The following is a 17,323-nucleotide window of genomic DNA, read 5'->3' as shown; positions in this document are numbered from 1 at the left end:
GGACTTATTCTGGCTTCCCAGTTGTCTAACACTGCCTCCTGGGACTCACTAGCTGCCGCGAGTCAATTTGCTCGCTAACAGAACAGAGCGTGACAAGAGACTGGGCTACCATCTGTTAGGACAGTGTTAACAAACTTTGAGGCAAGATCTCTACGCATTTCAGAACACTGATTGGTTACCTGTGGTCTATGAAGACTTTAATATTATAAAGGGCACATGTCAATTAATTTTTGTCAACCTAAACAGACAAATAGAACGGGGGAAGTTCACCAGATGTCATCAATTGGAAATTCCCCAGATGGTTACAGTTTAAAAAAAAAGGTTCCCTGCAGTGAAATCATTTTTGGATTTCAGATTGCACTGATAATACAATTACTACTCCCTTGTTGTCATCCATGTTTCATGGTATAACCCTACACCTGTGTATTTGTCGTCATTCACTTGATGCTCAGTTAAAGGTGAGGTGAAATGGGGTTTAACGTCGCGTCCAAGATTATTGCACTTATATAGCGACGTGCATGCATGTGTGTGTATGGCTGCTTGTACTAGTCCGGACTGATGCCAATTTATAGTGCTAGCCCACTGAGATACCATGCCGCAGTTTAACATCAATACCCCATTCAGACACAGTATACTGACTCCCGAGCTGACCAGTCCTTGTTTTAGCCCCTTAATGCCGAGCGCCAGACAGGGTAACAACAAGTACCATCGAACCCCGGACCTTCCCCTCTCTGGGCAGAAGCTCTACCACTAGACCACGGAGGCTGTCTGCTCAGTTAAAGAATTTATTACAGGTATAATAAGGGGTAGCACCACTCAGATTACCTGACAAAGGTTCCCATTTGGCATTTCTTGTATCTGGGGTAATTACTGAATCAAAATCCAGTGAAATGAGTTATTTAATATGCATGTGACAGTGTAGCAAGAGAGGAATGATCAGTTGAGTTACAAAAAGAAATCATCCAAAGGATTAACTGGAAACATGTTGATTGATTAATCACAGTTATCTTGCACACTGGATTTGTCAAAAGTAAGTGTTTACATGTTTAGGTTTACTAACACAGATGGAATACACCCATATCTAGGCGTGAACTGCCGACGTAAAAACAACATACAACACACATGTACTTTGTTAAAAGGATTAACCAATAATTCCTTGATTGATTGCTTATTGTTATTTAACTCAATGGAATTTTTTAAAGAACCGTGGACATAGTTAAAATAGTGGTCACACATGCTACCTCAGCTGACCAATCAGACATGACACCTTTGTGGAACACCTGAAACAAGATCAGTTGTGAAACAAACATGAGATATAATTTTCAGAAACACTCTATATATTTTATAATATTACATTGCTACAAAGACATGTGACATCAGACAAGTTTCTTTGTACAGCTGCAGATGTATGGGATATTGTCCCTCTATATTGGTTGGTTGGTTTGTTGTTTAACGCTGCACTCAGCAATATTCCAGCTATGTGGCGGCAGTCTGAAAACAATCGAGTCTGGACCAGACAATCCAGTGATTAATATCATAAGCATCGATCCACGCAGTTGGGATCGATGACATACATCAACCAAGTCAGCGAGCCTGACCATCCGATCCTGTTAGTTGCCTTTTACGACAAGCATGGGTTGCTGAAGACCTATTCTACCCCGGAATCTTCACGGGACTGTCCCTCTATGTGAATATCTGAAAATACATTCCTGGAACAAGGTAACTGCCTGGTATTCTAAACATAACTTTGGTCTGTTGTAATTACAATATTTTCATTTTGTTTTCATTCATTTCCTGTAGTATTGAACAGAATCATTCTTGTTCCTCTGTTTTCGTTGGAAGTTCTTCAATGCAAGACAAACAACACAAAGTCATTTTCAAAAGCCTTTTGTTGGTGTGTATATGTTAGTCAGTGTGTGAAATGTGATTTCACATATTCACTGAAAAATCTGTCCATCCATTTACTAAAAAATGACTAAAAATTATTGAAATGTTCAAAAGGCTTAAAAACATCACAGATGACTAATTATGCTAGGAAGAGAAGCCAAAAACCATAGTAATGTACTTTGACATTCGTTTTCTTTTAATCCCATCATTTTCAGTCACTTGGTGATGACATTAAACATCAAAATGTTTGGAATTCGTTGTCATAATAAAATATATGGACAGATTTTTCAGTCAATTTGTAAAATAACTGAACATCTGGGCGATAAATAGAATGCAGAAGTGAAAATGTTAGTCATTTTACACATTGACCATAACATACACACACGATAAAAAAATAGCAATATTTATTAGAGGAAAAATCGCAAAATACTAAGCAAGTGCCTTATCAAAACTTCGTCACCAGTACTGATTAAACTCCAAAAGATACCTACATTTCCTTATTATTTCCAAGACAAAACTGGATTTCATCTTGTTGATCAATGTGATGATACACCCTTATACTATCAATAAAAGTGACAAAAGCGCTTATTAGTCGGAGCAGCACAGGTTGCGAACTAGTTGAGATTTCTGGGATATCGGGTAAAAAACAATAACAAAGTCAACAACCAGTCAGGGTGAATTGTCAGAGATCAGAGCCCCTTTAATAATGCAAACAGAATCAGAAATAAGTAAATGGTAACTGTTTCATTTTTTATTTATACATCTATCAATATGATCCACAATTTATTTAATCTCAGTGTAACAAAATTGGTCTTCCATTCTGAACATTTGATATAATGCTTTGAATTAACCAAGCATTAAAGAGTTTGGTGTAGGTTGGGTTAAACTCCAATGTCATTGACCTTACGTTGGTCAACATTTAACTCAACATCATCTCCGCACACATCAGACATGGCACATTGTCATCAGAATTGGCAGAACAGGCACTGGAGAATAGTTTCTATTTCTATTTCTATAGCATGTTACTGTTCCCGTTCCAAATTCTCAGAGAAAACTTTGTGTTTCTTTTGGAGTTGAGGATATTAACAACTTGTCTGTGACAATAAGATTGACCTTGTGACCAGACTCTCAGCTTGGTAACTCAGGAGTGCAAACAGGATAAGTTATGACATGACGCCATATCATATCAAGCACCATGACGCATGACGTCCACAAGGCCTGTCTGCTAACTCAGTCAGCTAACCAATCAGCTAGCAAGGTTCATAACGAATAATGACAAATATCTTTGCACTCGTCATTGCAGACATCAGAATCATCAATAAATTTCTTGCCATCATGGTCATGTCAATATTCTGTTATTGATATGAACACAATGAGTTGAAACTGCCTCTTGTCACTAAGTTGCAATGCCTAGCAAACATTAAATCCCAGTAACTTGGCTTTATATATTTTCAGCATCTGCCATGCTGTACAATTTGCAACATTTCTGTACATTATGTTGAAGGAGACTGGACAAGTTCAGAAGAATTGTGCTGGAAGAATTGGTTCCTTGAAATGGCTGTATCATTCATTTTCCTTGTATCTCTGTCAACAAGTTTATTCACAACTCTTACTCTGTACAGTCTACACCAATGTGTCATTCATCTTCCAAGCGTCCAACATGACTTGTCATCAGAACACTCACTTTACCCATTCAACACCCATGTGTCCTTCATCTGTAAGTGTAATCTCCAACATGACTCCATCATCAGAACACTCACTCTACACAATGTGTCATTTATCTTCATGTACAATCTCTAACAAGTCTCAGTCGCCACAACTCTGTCTATCCCAGACTGACAAAATAGGAAGTTGCTGCCTCCTTTAGCCAGACCACGGAGTTAACGGGCACTGCTTGACCTCTGTAGGACCATGGGGTACTCCAGAGGACGGAGTTGCCGGCCACTGCTTGACTTCTATCGAACCATGGGGTACTTCAGAATTCAGACTTGCCGACCACTGCTTGATCAGATCCTTCAGATCACAGAGTTGCCGGCCCTCTGCTTGACCTCAGTAGGACCATGGGGTACATCGGACAACGGAGTTGCCGGCCCTCTGCTTGACCTCAGTAGGACCATGGGGTACATCGGACAACTGAGTTGCCGGCCCTCTGCTTGACCTCAGTAGGACCATGGGGTACATCGGACAACGGAGTTGCCGGCCCTCTGCTTGACCTCAGTAGGACCATGGGGTACATCAATCAACGGAGTTGCCGGCCCTCTGCTTGACCTCAGTAGGACCATGGGGTACATCGGACAACGGAGTTGCCGGCCCTCTGCTTGACCTCAGTAGGACCATGGGGTACATCGGACAACGGAGTTGCCGGCCCTCTGCTTGACCTCAGTAGGACCATGGGGTACATCGGACAACGGAGTTGCCGGCCCTCTGCTTGACCTCAGTAGGACCATGGGGTACATCGGACAACGGAGTTGCCGGCCCTCTGCTTGACCTCAGTAGGACCATGCGGTACATCAGACCACGGAGTTGCCGGCCCACTGTTTGACCTCAGTAGGACAGTTTGGGTACTTCTGCAGAGCATCTACGATCTGACTGGGGTGGATGAGCAGTGACATCAGCTTGTACTCCTTCTGTACCCGTGATCCTGACCCGTCCAGTGCCCGGATAAACTCCAGTGTCATCAGATGCTCGAATGCCTGGACATTGAGAAAAGACTGGTTATTACAGGCTTTAATGACCTTGACCCACAATTTCAGCAACGTTGAAAACATGGCCATAAGCACTTACAAACATGTAATACAAACACAGGGTTTGGTTTTAGTACACAAAAAGAAACAGAACTAGTTTAAGAATAAATATTCCAGTGACCTTGACCTTCAGTGGTCACTAAAAACAATTCAATGTCCAACCTTAACATGCTTAAGGACATGTATCAAACTGCATCCAACTACAATGAACACTTTTTCAGTTATTGTGAACATAATACATTTTTGAGTATATGACCTTGTGCTTATTGACCTTCAATATCAGTTGAATTTAAAGAACACTGCAAAGGTCTATCCAGCATATCAACCAAACATAACATCCTAAGGTTGAATTCAATATAACAGCAAAAACATGTCACATTCTACTCATTAAAAGTAGAAGATTGTGACCTGTCTTCATTTGTCATACATATGTATTCAAATGATAAAACATCTACATGCATAAGACTTATTACAAAATCTGCATAAAAGGGCATTCTAGTGACCCTGTTAAAACACATTTTATGAATGACCTCTGAATGACCTTGACCTTATACATAGGTCATTCACAGCATTTTACGAACTGGGTCACACCCTAAAAACAACATGTTCCAAGTTTCATTAACCTACAGTAAACCCGACCCAAGGAAGGTATTAACAATCCATTCTCTCTGGCTAAGCTCTTGAGACTGACCTTGACCCTTGACATGACATATCAATGGGCCTATAACAGAGGTATGTATTATATGATGTCTCAAAGATGCCCAAACGCTGCAAGGTTTCAACCTTAATGTATCCACATGTACATGGGGATGCTTAATCACCAGAACTTCACTCAGTGAAGTTCTTTCATGGTAGAATAGACAGTTGTTCTTTTCCACAAGGACAAGCCAAGAATCATAATGTTTATTTGTGGTTCTAGGACCAGGACAACACTTTCTGGTTTGTGTTGTATGTCTTACCTTCAACACAACTGGCTTCTCATACACCTGCATACTGGATTTCCTCTGCGCAAACTTGAGGTACTCTGAAACGTAGTCCTCAAAGTCACGATAGGAAATCTCATTGTTAAACAACATCACCACACTGCTCACAATTGCCTCTACAACAACAGTAGGAGTTACATGCTGTAAGATGGGAATAGTTCCTCTTGTTTGATGTGTAGTGTCATGTTTGATGTGTAGTGTCATGTTTGATGTGTAGTGTCATGCTTGATGTGTAGTGTCATGTTTGATGTGTAGTGTCATGCTTGATGTGTAGTGTCATGCTTGATGTGTAATGTCATGTTTGATGTGTAGTGTCATGTTTGATGTGTAGTGTCATGCTTGATGTGTAGTGTCATGCTTGATGTGTAGTGTCATGTTTGATGTGTAGTTTCATGTTTGATGTGTAGTGTCATGTTTGATGTGTAGTGTCATGCTTGATGTGTAGTGTCATGCTTGATGTGTAGTGTCATGCTTGATGTGTAGTGTCATGTTTGATGTGTAGTGTCATGCTTGATGTTGTAGTGTCATGTTTGATGTGTAGTGCCATGCTTGATGTGTAGGGTCATGCTTGATGTGTAGTGTCATGTTTGATGTGTAGTGTCATGCTTGATGTTGTAGTGTCATGTTTGATGTGTAGTGCCATGCTTGATGTGTAGTGTCATGTTTGATGTGTAGTGTCATGCTTGATGTGTAGTGTCATGCTTGATGTGTAGTGTCATGTTTGATGTGTAGTGTCATGTTTGACATAAATGACAGGACATCAGGAACTGGTTCAGTTTACTTCTTCAGAAATGAAAGCTTATGTTAGATTAACTAGTACACTTGACACCATTCACTGTGCCAGGTTGACCTTGGCCCAACCAGGATGTTTGTTTGTTAATTTGTTTGCTTGTTGTTTAACGCCACACTCAGCAATATTCCAGCTATATGATGGCGGTCTATAAATAATCGAGCCTGGACCAGACAATCCAGTGATTGAAAACATGCACATCAATCCTCCCAATTGGCATACAATGACATGCATCAACCAAGTCAGCAAGCCTGACTACCCGATCCCGTTAGTTGCCTCTTACGACAAGCATAGTCGCCTTTTACAGCATGGGTTGCTGAAGGCCCTGGATCTTCACAGATTCCAACCAGGATGTGTTCATGAAGGCCTCTATCTCTGCTACATAACGTACATACCACTATAGACCATCTCAAAGTTGAAGGGCTCTCCGTCGTAGATGTCCATCAGATGTTTCATTGCGATAATGAGACACAGCTCTAAGATAGACACACCTGTACAGGTAAATACAATCATTACAAGACACGTGTACAGGTAAATACAATCATTACAAGACACATGTACAGGTGAATACCATCATTACAACACACCTGTACAGGTGAATACCATCATTACAACACACCTGTACAGGTGAATACCATCATTACAACACACCTGTACAGGTGAATACCATCATTACAACACACCTGTACAGGTAAATACAATCATAACAACACACCTGTACAGGTACATAAAATCATTACAACACAACAGTCCAGGAACAATCATATGACTTGGTTGATGCATATCATTGTATTCCAACTGTGTGGATTGATGCTCATGATGTCCATCACTTGATTGTCTGGCCCAGATTTGATTATTTACATACCGCCTTCATAAAGATGCAGTATTCCTGAATGCAGAGTTAAACAACAAACAACCAACACTTCCTGGCTTACCATGCAGCATGGCAGACTTTGTGTCCGTTGTGAGCTTCTTGAAGGAGTCCAGGAAATCCCCTGCCTCAAGAACTGGGTGAGTGGGAGACAGCCTACATATTGGGTGTGTCTGGAAATAGAGCATCGAACAAAAGTCTTAAACTTCATCAGCTGCAGGGGCTATGAAAAACGTTTTCTAGTCCTCATGAACATGACCAGAGACAGGAACTCTCAACAGATCTTTGCTCATTTTATCTAGTTCTTATTTGATGCCAGGCAGACAATATAACCACTGAATCCTCTAGGTGGTTGGCTCTTCAATAAGCATCGGTACTGGGTCGACAATGACCGTCTGCAATCAACGCATCAGATTAATTCTCACTGACGGATAATATCAAAAGAGGGCACAATCCGAAAAGTGAATGAGTGAGTTTGGTTTTACACTTCTTTTAACCGTATTTACAGATGTCAGTTTGATTTGGGATGAAAGCCAAAATTGATGCCGATTATACACGTTTAGCACTTTGTTGTATAACGCCGCACTCAGCAACATTCCAGCTATATGATGGCGGTTTCTAAATAAAGGACTCTGGACCAGAAAATCTAGTAATTGACATCATGGGCATCGATTGGGATACAATGACATGCATCAATCAATTCAGTGAGCCAGACCACCTGACCCCCATTAGTCGCCTCTTACGACAAGCATAGTGGCCTTTTCCTAGCACTTTGTTTAACCAATAAGCACAGAATGGTGCTGACATACCTAGAAACACAATCAGGGCAAATTGGGTTTTGAATTCACAATCATGTTTTTGACAAGCCTAAATTCCTTAGTCATCCTGCCCCCCCCCCCCCCCCACCCCCCCAACAGCATGAGAGATAACTGTTTGCTGACAATCTTGTCCCAGGTACAAGAACGGACTCACCAATAATGCAATGAGGCCCCGGACATCTTTGTTGAGGTTGAACTGGCGTTGCAACACATCCCTTACACTCGGCTCCGATACAAGTTCCTGCAAACCAACGGAATTTAGGGCTGAACATTTTGTTCTCAAGCATTGATGGAGATAAAATTCTGTCTCTTCAATGGCTGGCCACCAGTCTAATCTTATTGTTTTTTGGCAAGACAGAATGAAATTCAGATACAAAGGTTGAAAATGAATGAAAATCTTTTCACACTTCCCTATGATTTTTTTATCATTTAAACTATTTTACCCCTGATGTATTTACAGATTGACAAAAATCCAACTGATCACCGACTTGAATTATGTTGGAGTGAGTTCTTTGTTTAACAACACTTAACAGATCCTGACACAACTAATGGATGCAACTTTGCACAATTAAATTCATCACCTTAGACCAGTGGGCCAAATAAGTAATATACAAGTGCCAGTAGAATCTACCTGTACGTGTGTGTTCCAGGGCTCAGTGACCGTGGCATCCAGCTCCCCCGGGGTGAGACTGAGGTAGGACGTGCACATCTGGCTGAAGTCGTAGAAGCCATGCGTGTTGAACAGATGGATCTGCCGGTGGGAGAACCGGGACTTGACTCTCTTCTCCAGCAGCTCGATAACATCCTGGGGGAACACGCAGATCAAGCTTTAATGCTGCCATTCAGTACGGGGCTGTGTTTGTTTGCTTGTTTGTTTTCTTACGCCGCCATCAGCAATATTCCAGCTATATGACGCCAGCCTGTAAATAATTGAGTCTGGACAAGACAATCCAGAGATTGATATTGTGAGCCACAATCCACGCCACCGAGGTATGAGGGCAAGTTATCCAAGTCATAGAACCCGACCACCCAATCAATTTGGTCACCTCTTACGACAAGCATAGCTTGCTGGGGGCCAATTCTAACCCTGAATCCCACTGGGTACAGGGCTGTGAAATATGTTGGGGGCAGTTCGGTTTTAACAGTATTTCAATAATATGACACTTCAGCTTAATGTGAGCGAAACATTAACAGTCATGTGCATCCATTGACAACTTGGTTTTCAAAAGGCAAAATAGCAAACCAGTGGAATCATAATCACGAATTAGTATAGTCAACCGATCTTCTGCTCTGCTCTTCTGGGCGGATACTCTATCCACTTAACCACGGAGGCGATCATATTGAAAACAAGAACAGCTAAATTCTCTGCACAAATGAACTGTACAAGGCAATCAGTTCCCCTGTGTGAGAGTGAGTGCGGATGGACACATCTTTAGGGGTGAAACGATACATTGTGAGTTTTCATGTGACAATAGGATACAAAATACTTTTTTTTCTGTATCGATAAATTTGAAAAAGTTACTTACTTACTTCTTGTTTTATGTCCCCTCCCCACTCCCCACACCCAGATCACAGGTTCCTGGAACACCTAAGGGACTCAACTCTGCACAGTGGGTTGCGATGCCTCATATGACTGGACCCCCTCTGGCCCTTAAATCAGTTGACACTCACCAGGCGGCAGGTGACTCCGACCACACAGATGGGCGTCTGTGCCGACTGCGACACGTCAAACAGGTTGTACAGCAGGGTCTGGTTCCGATGGTGAGCAAACAAGTCGAACTCATCCAACACAAACAGAATAGGCTTGGACGTCTGGCTGCTCCCTGGAAACAGCACTGACACTTTACAACACAACTACATGGGACTGGAAGATTTCACTTGGACTCGGTGGTGAAGTTTTGTTTGTTGTTTAACGCCGCACTCAGCAAAATTCCAATGACATCATTAGCATCGATCCACGCAGTTGGGATCGATCACATGCATCAACCAAGTCAGCAAGTCTGACCACCCGATCCTGTTAGTAGCCTTTTACGACAAGCATAGTCACCTTTTAGGGCAAGCATGGGTTGCTGAAAAACTATTCTACCCTGGATCTTCACGGGTCCTCAGTGGTGAAGTACTGACAAGGATAAAGGACTTTACATACAGTCAGTGAAGCATTTCGGGTAAAACAATACAGCAAGGTCACGATACGATATGTATCACAATACATAGGTCAGGATACGATATGTATCACGATACATAAGGTCATGATATGATATGTATCACAATACATAAATCACGATACGATATGTATCACAATACATAGGTCATGATACGATATGTATCACAATACATAAATCACGATACATAGGTCACGATACGATATGTATCACAATACATAAATCACGATACGATATGTATCACAATACATAAATCACGATACAATATGTATCACGATGCATAGGTCATGATACGATATGTATCACAATACATTAATCACGATACGATATGTATCACAATACATAAATCATGATACGATATGTATCACGATACATAGGTCATGATACGATATGTATCACAATACATAAATCTCGATACAATATGTATCACAATACATAGGTCATGATACGATATGTATCACAATACATAAATCACGATACGATATGTATCACGATACATAGGTCATGATACGATATGTTTCGCAATTTGCATATTTACGTCAAATCGCATGGAAACTACCGGTACTTGACAAAAAATATTTCAGAATAGGTTCAAAAGGAAAAGCTAGCTGTAGACTCATGTTTGTAGTGGCCAACTTTAGTAGAGAACTTGAAATGCTAATTACAACACATTTTGCGATATCTGACTTGACAAAAAAAACAGGGGTCATTTAACAAATAGTAAATAATTTAATTCAGCAAGTGTTTCATCTTGTATTGATACAGAAAAAGTATTGTGTATCGTATTGTCACATGACAGCTCACGTTCACTCGTGCATCGATGTATTGTTTCACCCCTATGACTTTCAGTCAGGTGAGCTAATAAAGGGAAAAAAGTTTTTATTCTAATGAAAGATTTAATTAAAAAAAACATCAAAAGAATCTAATTGCTGAGAGATAGAGTTTCATCCTGTCTCCAGCAGGACTACGAGGACATCCTCCTGGTACCATGAACTAACCACAAAGCATCTGAGGAGTATGATGCATCTCAAGGTATAACTTACCCTTTTTTAAGGCTTCCAAAAGAAACTGTAAAGTTTCAGAAAATGAACCCTGAAAAAGAATGTACATGATGTCTAATGGCCTTTATTGATATGGTGCTACACAGTACATAGTTTCAACAGTTGTAGAAAAACCTATACTGATAATCATTTACTTTATCATACATCCTGTTTGAAGAGAAATATGGGCATCTATCAAACTTTATACCAGACTTTTATGAGGGCTGTCCCCATAGAGATAGCCACTGAGAGTTCATTCCAAGCTCAGCTGATTCCCAAACCCAGCCTTACATGTAACTGTGCTATCTGAAACTTTTAACATCCCTGGAGTTTTCTACACATACAGGTAAATCAGTAAATCATAACTGGTAGTTATGACACAGGTGAAAGGAGTAGAAAGTAATATTCAACATATTTAGGTCACATGTTACTTCAGGTCTTCCAGCCTTTAGGTATCACTCAATGGCTACCTTTAACTCTCTAACAACTCCCCTATCAAATCTGACATGTAAATCAAGGGAATCTGCAATGCTGGCAGGTAAAGGTACCACCACATTATTGCTGCAGTGGTATCAACTATACAAATACTATTACAACAGTTAAACAGTCGCTAGCTATTGAGATGAATTTTGGGGCAATATTAATCATAGTTTGGGGGATAATGTAAGGGATGAAAGGGCATCAAAATTTGTTGTCATAGTACTTGAAGGGTTGTTTGTTGTTTAGCTCCACACTCAGCAATTATATGGTAATATGAAAGCAGTCTGGACCAAACAATCGTACACAATGGGATACGATGACATGCATCAACCAAGTCATCAAGCCTGACCACCCGATCCCATTAGTTGCCTCTTACGACAAGCATAGGTTGCCTGAGACCCTTATTCTTGCCTGTAATACCCACGGTAATACTTGAAAGTAGTTTACTCACAAACACTCTGTCTCCAACTGTGTTCTCCAGCTGCAGCTGTCTTGTGATGTCCTTCAGGGCAATACGGTCATCTGTCTGAAGCAGGCCTGAAATACCCACAGAAACAAACGTATCATGGGAGAGCAAATAATAACAAAACTAGAAGGAACATTGAAGCCTACAGACTGGAAGAGGCTAAAACAGCCTGTGAGGCCAAAGGAGGACCCACCATTGAGATGCACCTGCAGCAGGTTCTGATGGATGTTGTCATCCTCCTTCAGCTCAGTCAGGACACTCTGGAGCAGCTGAAACAGTCCCACTCATACCTCAGTATCTCATCTAAACGAGGCTGACGATTGTTGTTGTTTAACGCTGCACTCAGCAATATTCCAGCAATTTGATGGCTGTCTTTAAATATTCGAGTCTGGACCAGACAATCCAGTGTCTGACATCATGAGCATCGATCCACACACTTGGGATCGATGACATGCATCAACCAGTGAGCGAGTGAGTTGGGTTTAACGCCGCTTTTAACAGTATTCCAGTTATATCACGGCGTGTCAGCTTAATGTGGGAGGAAAGCCCGAAGTGATGCAGGTCTCAGACTCATGCATCAACCAAGTCAGCCAGCCAAGGCTGATGAAGTAGTCACACCCCAACATAATAAACATCATATCTTCCACTCAGATTGTATTGTATTGTTGTTTAACACCGCACACAGCAATATTCAAGTATATGATGGTGGTCTGTAAATAATCGACCCTGACCAGACAATCCAGTGTTTGACATCATGAGCATCGATCCACACAATTGGTATCGATGACATGCATCAACCAGTGAGCGAGTGAGTTGGGTTTAACGCCGCTTTTAACAGAATTCCAGTTATATCACGGCGTGTCAGCTTAATGTGGGAGGAAAGCCCGAAGTGATGCAGGTCTCAGACTCATGCATCAACCAAGTCAGCCAGCCAAGGCTGATGAAGTAGTCACACCCCAACATAATAAACATCATATCTTCCACTCAGATTGTATTGTATTGTTGTTTAACACCGCACACAGCAATATTCAAGTATATGATGGTGGTCTGTAAATAATCGACCCTGACCAGACAATCCAGTGTTTGACATCATGAGCATCGATCCACACAATTGGTATCGATGACATGCATCAACCAGTGAGCGAGTGAGTTGGGTTTAACGCCGCTTTTAACAGAATTCCAGTTATATCACGGCGTGTCAGCTTAATGTGGGAGGAAAGCCCGAAGTGATGCAGGTCTCAGACTCATGCATCAACCAAGTCAGCCAGCCAAGGCTGATGAAGTAGTCACACCCCAACATAATAAACATCATATCTTCCACTCAGATTGTATTGTATTGTTGTTTAACACCGCACACAGCAATATTCAAGTATATGATGGTGGTCTGTAAATAATCGACCCTGACCAGACAATCCAGTGTTTGACATCATGAGCATCGATCCACACAATTGGTCTACGATGATATGCATCAACCAAGTCAGCAAGCCTGACCACCCGATCCCGTTAGTCGCCTCTTACGACAAGCATAGTCGCCTGATATGATACCTCTCATATGATACGTTTTGGTTTTTGCCAATCTGAGTGTAAAGTCGTCTTTGGACATTTTCCACTTTGGTGAATTTCAGAAACCCACAAGCAAGGGGTTAGTGCTGACCACTAATTGAACCTGTGATAAATGGTTTCTGGCATGACAAACCCAGTGAATTGTAGCGGCTTAGAAAACAGCCACCCATGCAGCCTGACATCGGCGCCACTGGCATTGTACATGTTCTATATGTTGTTGTAGGTACCATTGTTTTGCCACTTCCTCGCGGCCCTATCAGCAGCACGGAGTTGCTCTCTCCAGACACCGTTGTCCTCTTCAATAGGTCAAACAGCTGCCTGAAATATACTCAGATCATTAAACGCTATGTGAACAATATTTTTTCAAAATTTTCCGACCAAATGAACATTGAAAACAAGAACATGATGAACAGTTCAGAACAGACAGATCTCCCTCAGGAAACAATGGAATTTATCATTTCAAAGAACAGAGTCAAAGATTGATGAGACTATTATTGACGAGTTAATAATCTGATTACTGACAGCCAGAGAGTACCAGTCCATCACATGATACTTCATACGACAATTACCCTTCAAAGATTACCTTTAACTATCACAGACTATGTCAGGTAACTATTTATGTATTTAATATCAAGACCTTATACCTATACATAACAAAAGAAGTCACAAAATATGGGGGTGTGGCATAAAGAAATGAGTTCTATTTTTTCTGAATATATAAGTTACAAATTTTAACATTATTTATGACTCAGACTGGTAATTTAAAATAGGGTGGGGGGGCTTGAAAAAATGTTACATATTTTGGGGGGAGGCCATGAAAAATTATTACATAAATATTATGAGCATTTTATATTGCCCATTGTCTGATATTAATGATATATTATAATATTTTGTGCAGGTGATGAGCACACAGCAAGTCTACATACTGCCTCTCTTTTGTATAGCCTTGTATTTCAGGAGGGCTTGACATTTGTGCAAGTCGTTTTCTCAGAATTGATTGAACCATCTTCACTGATGTCTCCAGTGGTGGGGGTTTGGCCGTCCCTTTAGCCTTCTTCTTGCCCATATTTCAATGTGGCCTGAAATGAAATGAAAAAGGCTCTGGAAGTCTGAAAGTAATCAAGTCTAGGTCAAACAATCCAGTGATTGACGTCATGAGAATTGATCTACACAAGTGGGATACAATGACATGCATCAACCAAGTCAGCAAGACTGACCACCCGATCCCGTTAGTCGCCTCTTACAACAAGCATGGCAAAGCATACATGGTTGACTAGGTGGATTGCTTGAAGGTGCAAGATGAGGTTTGCATATTTTTTTTTATATCCTGGATTCTAGCTAGCATCACAACTCATATATCAGTCGGGTTGGATACAATCTAATTGTGTCTTTGTTTACAAACACCACATTTCTTCACACACAGTTTCATCTATATCATGTATTCTGGGGGATGCGGTGAATTCATGGACACTGTATACTCGATGACTTAATCTACAGTGAATTCATAGAAAAAACAGGAGTGAAATTGTAGATACATTTTTCAATATTGGAACTAAATGATAATAATCAATATCATCAATATTATTAATACTGAGCAGAATATCCATATGTTTCTCATTTACAACAGTTGTTTGGTTGGGTCACTTCCTTATGAGAGACACATTTTCATTGTTTGCAATTAAGTTTCATTTGTTTCCGAGTGTTTTCTTTTGCAGGTTCTTATGTGAATACAATTTATAGATCTACTATCATAAATGAATAATCTTAGCTAAAATAAGTATATCCAAGTTGAGGAGGACAAGAAGATCATTAGGTAAGTGGTGAGTGGAGTATAATTATAGGTGGTTGTCGTACTTTTGTTTTGATAGATTAATTAATAATTAGTGCTTCCACATCAATCTCTGTAAAAGATAACTGGCGGAACTGGCATTCGATTCGAGGACATCGTCATGTCCATTTACAAATTTAAAAAAAATATATTTTAGTATTATTCATAAATACGAGTTGGGAGTGTCTATGAATTCTCCATGGCTACGAATTATTTTGGCTACTAGTTTATCTAGGCCCAACGGTACAGCCTATTTTTCGGTCTCCATTTCGTCATATTAAACTGAATTTAGGAGGCGTACCCACAGAAACTCGTTATTGGTGAGTCAATAAAAATATATACCCTCTAGGTCTATGTGTAAATAGAGAACTTACAAATAGGGGGTATATATTTTTATTTACTGACCAGTAACGAGTTCCAGTGGGCGTACCTCAAGTACACGTATACATTGCGTCGGGCGCACTTTAACCATGACAAAACATAAACAGATCTTAATGTTGAGCTCTTCATTTATTCTTTGCCTTGTAAACACACTCACCGTAAACACAAGCAACTTCTGTCTACACGATAACACGAGATATTTCCCGCGGTTGTATTCAAAGGGAGGCTACTCTCACGAACTTCACAATGGATATTCACTAGGTAAACTTGCTAATGAACTAATATTCCACTTATGAAAACGTTTCCACACCAAACACCTGTCAAAAATAAACAATTTGCGTTAGATTGCGTAGTTCACATGGATACTTGGTAACATTTCAGAATCAAATGTCAGAGAGCAGTAAACATTTTGCACTTAGTTACAACTGTCAAAATTATTATTTTTATATTTCTCTTAGAACATGACTTAAACATGACAACGCTTTTCAGTTAACTTAGCAGAAACATTCTATTATTTTAAAACAATATTCTGAATTGGACATTAATTCCACATCTTCTTGTTGAGGCTGCCACATTTTCAAGACTGTCAAAGGGAAAACTAACCTTTTTTTTTTAAATATCACACAAATACTAATGATGTTTAACCATTATTCCACTTGATTTATGAACTGGTCATGATTTGGGAGACTTTCTCCTATCCTCTACACTAACTTCAAAATTTACAGGTCACTGGTGTAAAGTACATTGCAGTGAATTAAATTTACTTATATAGATCTATGTGATGTAGATTTGTACAGATGTCAGTAACGATCTACTGTGCAATGATCAAAATCAAATAAAATTATATGCATTTGGATTGCTCATCTCATCTAGATATAGTAGTTACAGTGGAGTTTTCAGTCACATGCTTGCAGATGACCAGATGCTGGAAACATGAACATTTATGTACATATACCTGAACATGGGCGGATACAGCTTTTTTTAAAAGCGGGGGTGCACAATTAAGATCTATTTATTGTCTTTGGTGGTAATTTATACAGAAATAAAGATTTTTTTCGAAATAAAAAGGGGGGGTGCGCACTACCCGGGTACCCACTGTAGGTCTCAGGAGATGTCTCAAAATGTCCGATTGGGGACAACGTATTTAGATACATGTATTAAACAATCTTGTCATTTATACACTCATTTAAAAATCAGAAGGAATTGGTGCATAGTCAGAAAGAAATGCGAACATTGGTGACTTTTAGTGTAACCATAGAGTTCTAGATAATTTTTATATCACGTGACTAACCACAGGTCCGGAGTAGTCC

At 40.2% G+C, this 17,323-nt stretch overlaps 1 protein-coding gene across 1 annotated transcript; it reads right to left on the bottom strand.

The window, feature by feature from the left end:
- Positions 1–2,623: 2,623 nt before the first annotated feature.
- LOC124114401 (origin recognition complex subunit 4-like) lies at positions 2,624–16,258 on the bottom strand. Its single transcript, XM_048381875.1, has 13 exons — positions 16,171–16,258; positions 14,731–14,883; positions 14,032–14,122; positions 12,435–12,510; positions 12,227–12,312; positions 11,299–11,347; positions 9,765–9,916; positions 8,725–8,898; positions 8,248–8,334; positions 7,340–7,448; positions 6,800–6,895; positions 5,591–5,655; positions 2,624–4,580 (listed from the first exon to the last, which is right to left on the bottom strand). Exons 2-13 carry the CDS (start codon positions 14,868–14,870, stop codon positions 4,398–4,400), a joined length of 1,308 nt encoding a protein of 435 aa, XP_048237832.1. The 5' UTR covers positions 14,871–14,883; positions 16,171–16,258; the 3' UTR covers positions 2,624–4,397.
- Positions 16,259–17,323: the final 1,065 nt, after the last annotated feature.

The sequence above is a fragment of the Haliotis rufescens genome, unplaced genomic scaffold (assembly GCF_023055435.1).
Source record: "Haliotis rufescens isolate VD_foot unplaced genomic scaffold, xgHalRufe1.0.p SCAF_4, whole genome shotgun sequence".
In the NCBI taxonomy this organism is placed as follows: domain Eukaryota; kingdom Metazoa; phylum Mollusca; class Gastropoda; order Lepetellida; family Haliotidae; genus Haliotis; species Haliotis rufescens.
This window is presented reverse-complemented; position numbering and strand designations above follow the sequence as displayed.

Excerpts from the sequence above, each read along its gene's own strand:
- LOC124114401 (XM_048381875.1), bottom strand. The coding sequence starts at position 14,870 with ATGGGCAAGAAGAAGGCTAAAGGGACGGCCAAACCCCCACCACTGGAG. Across the intron at positions 12,511-14,031 it reads GAGGAAGTGGCAAAACAATG|CTGCTCCAGAGTGTCCTGAC; the intron begins GTACCTACAACA and ends GGACTGTTTCAG. Across the intron at positions 11,348-12,226 it reads CAGTTGGAGACAGAGTGTTT|GGTTCATTTTCTGAAACTTT; the intron begins GTGAGTAAACTA and ends ATTCTTTTTCAG.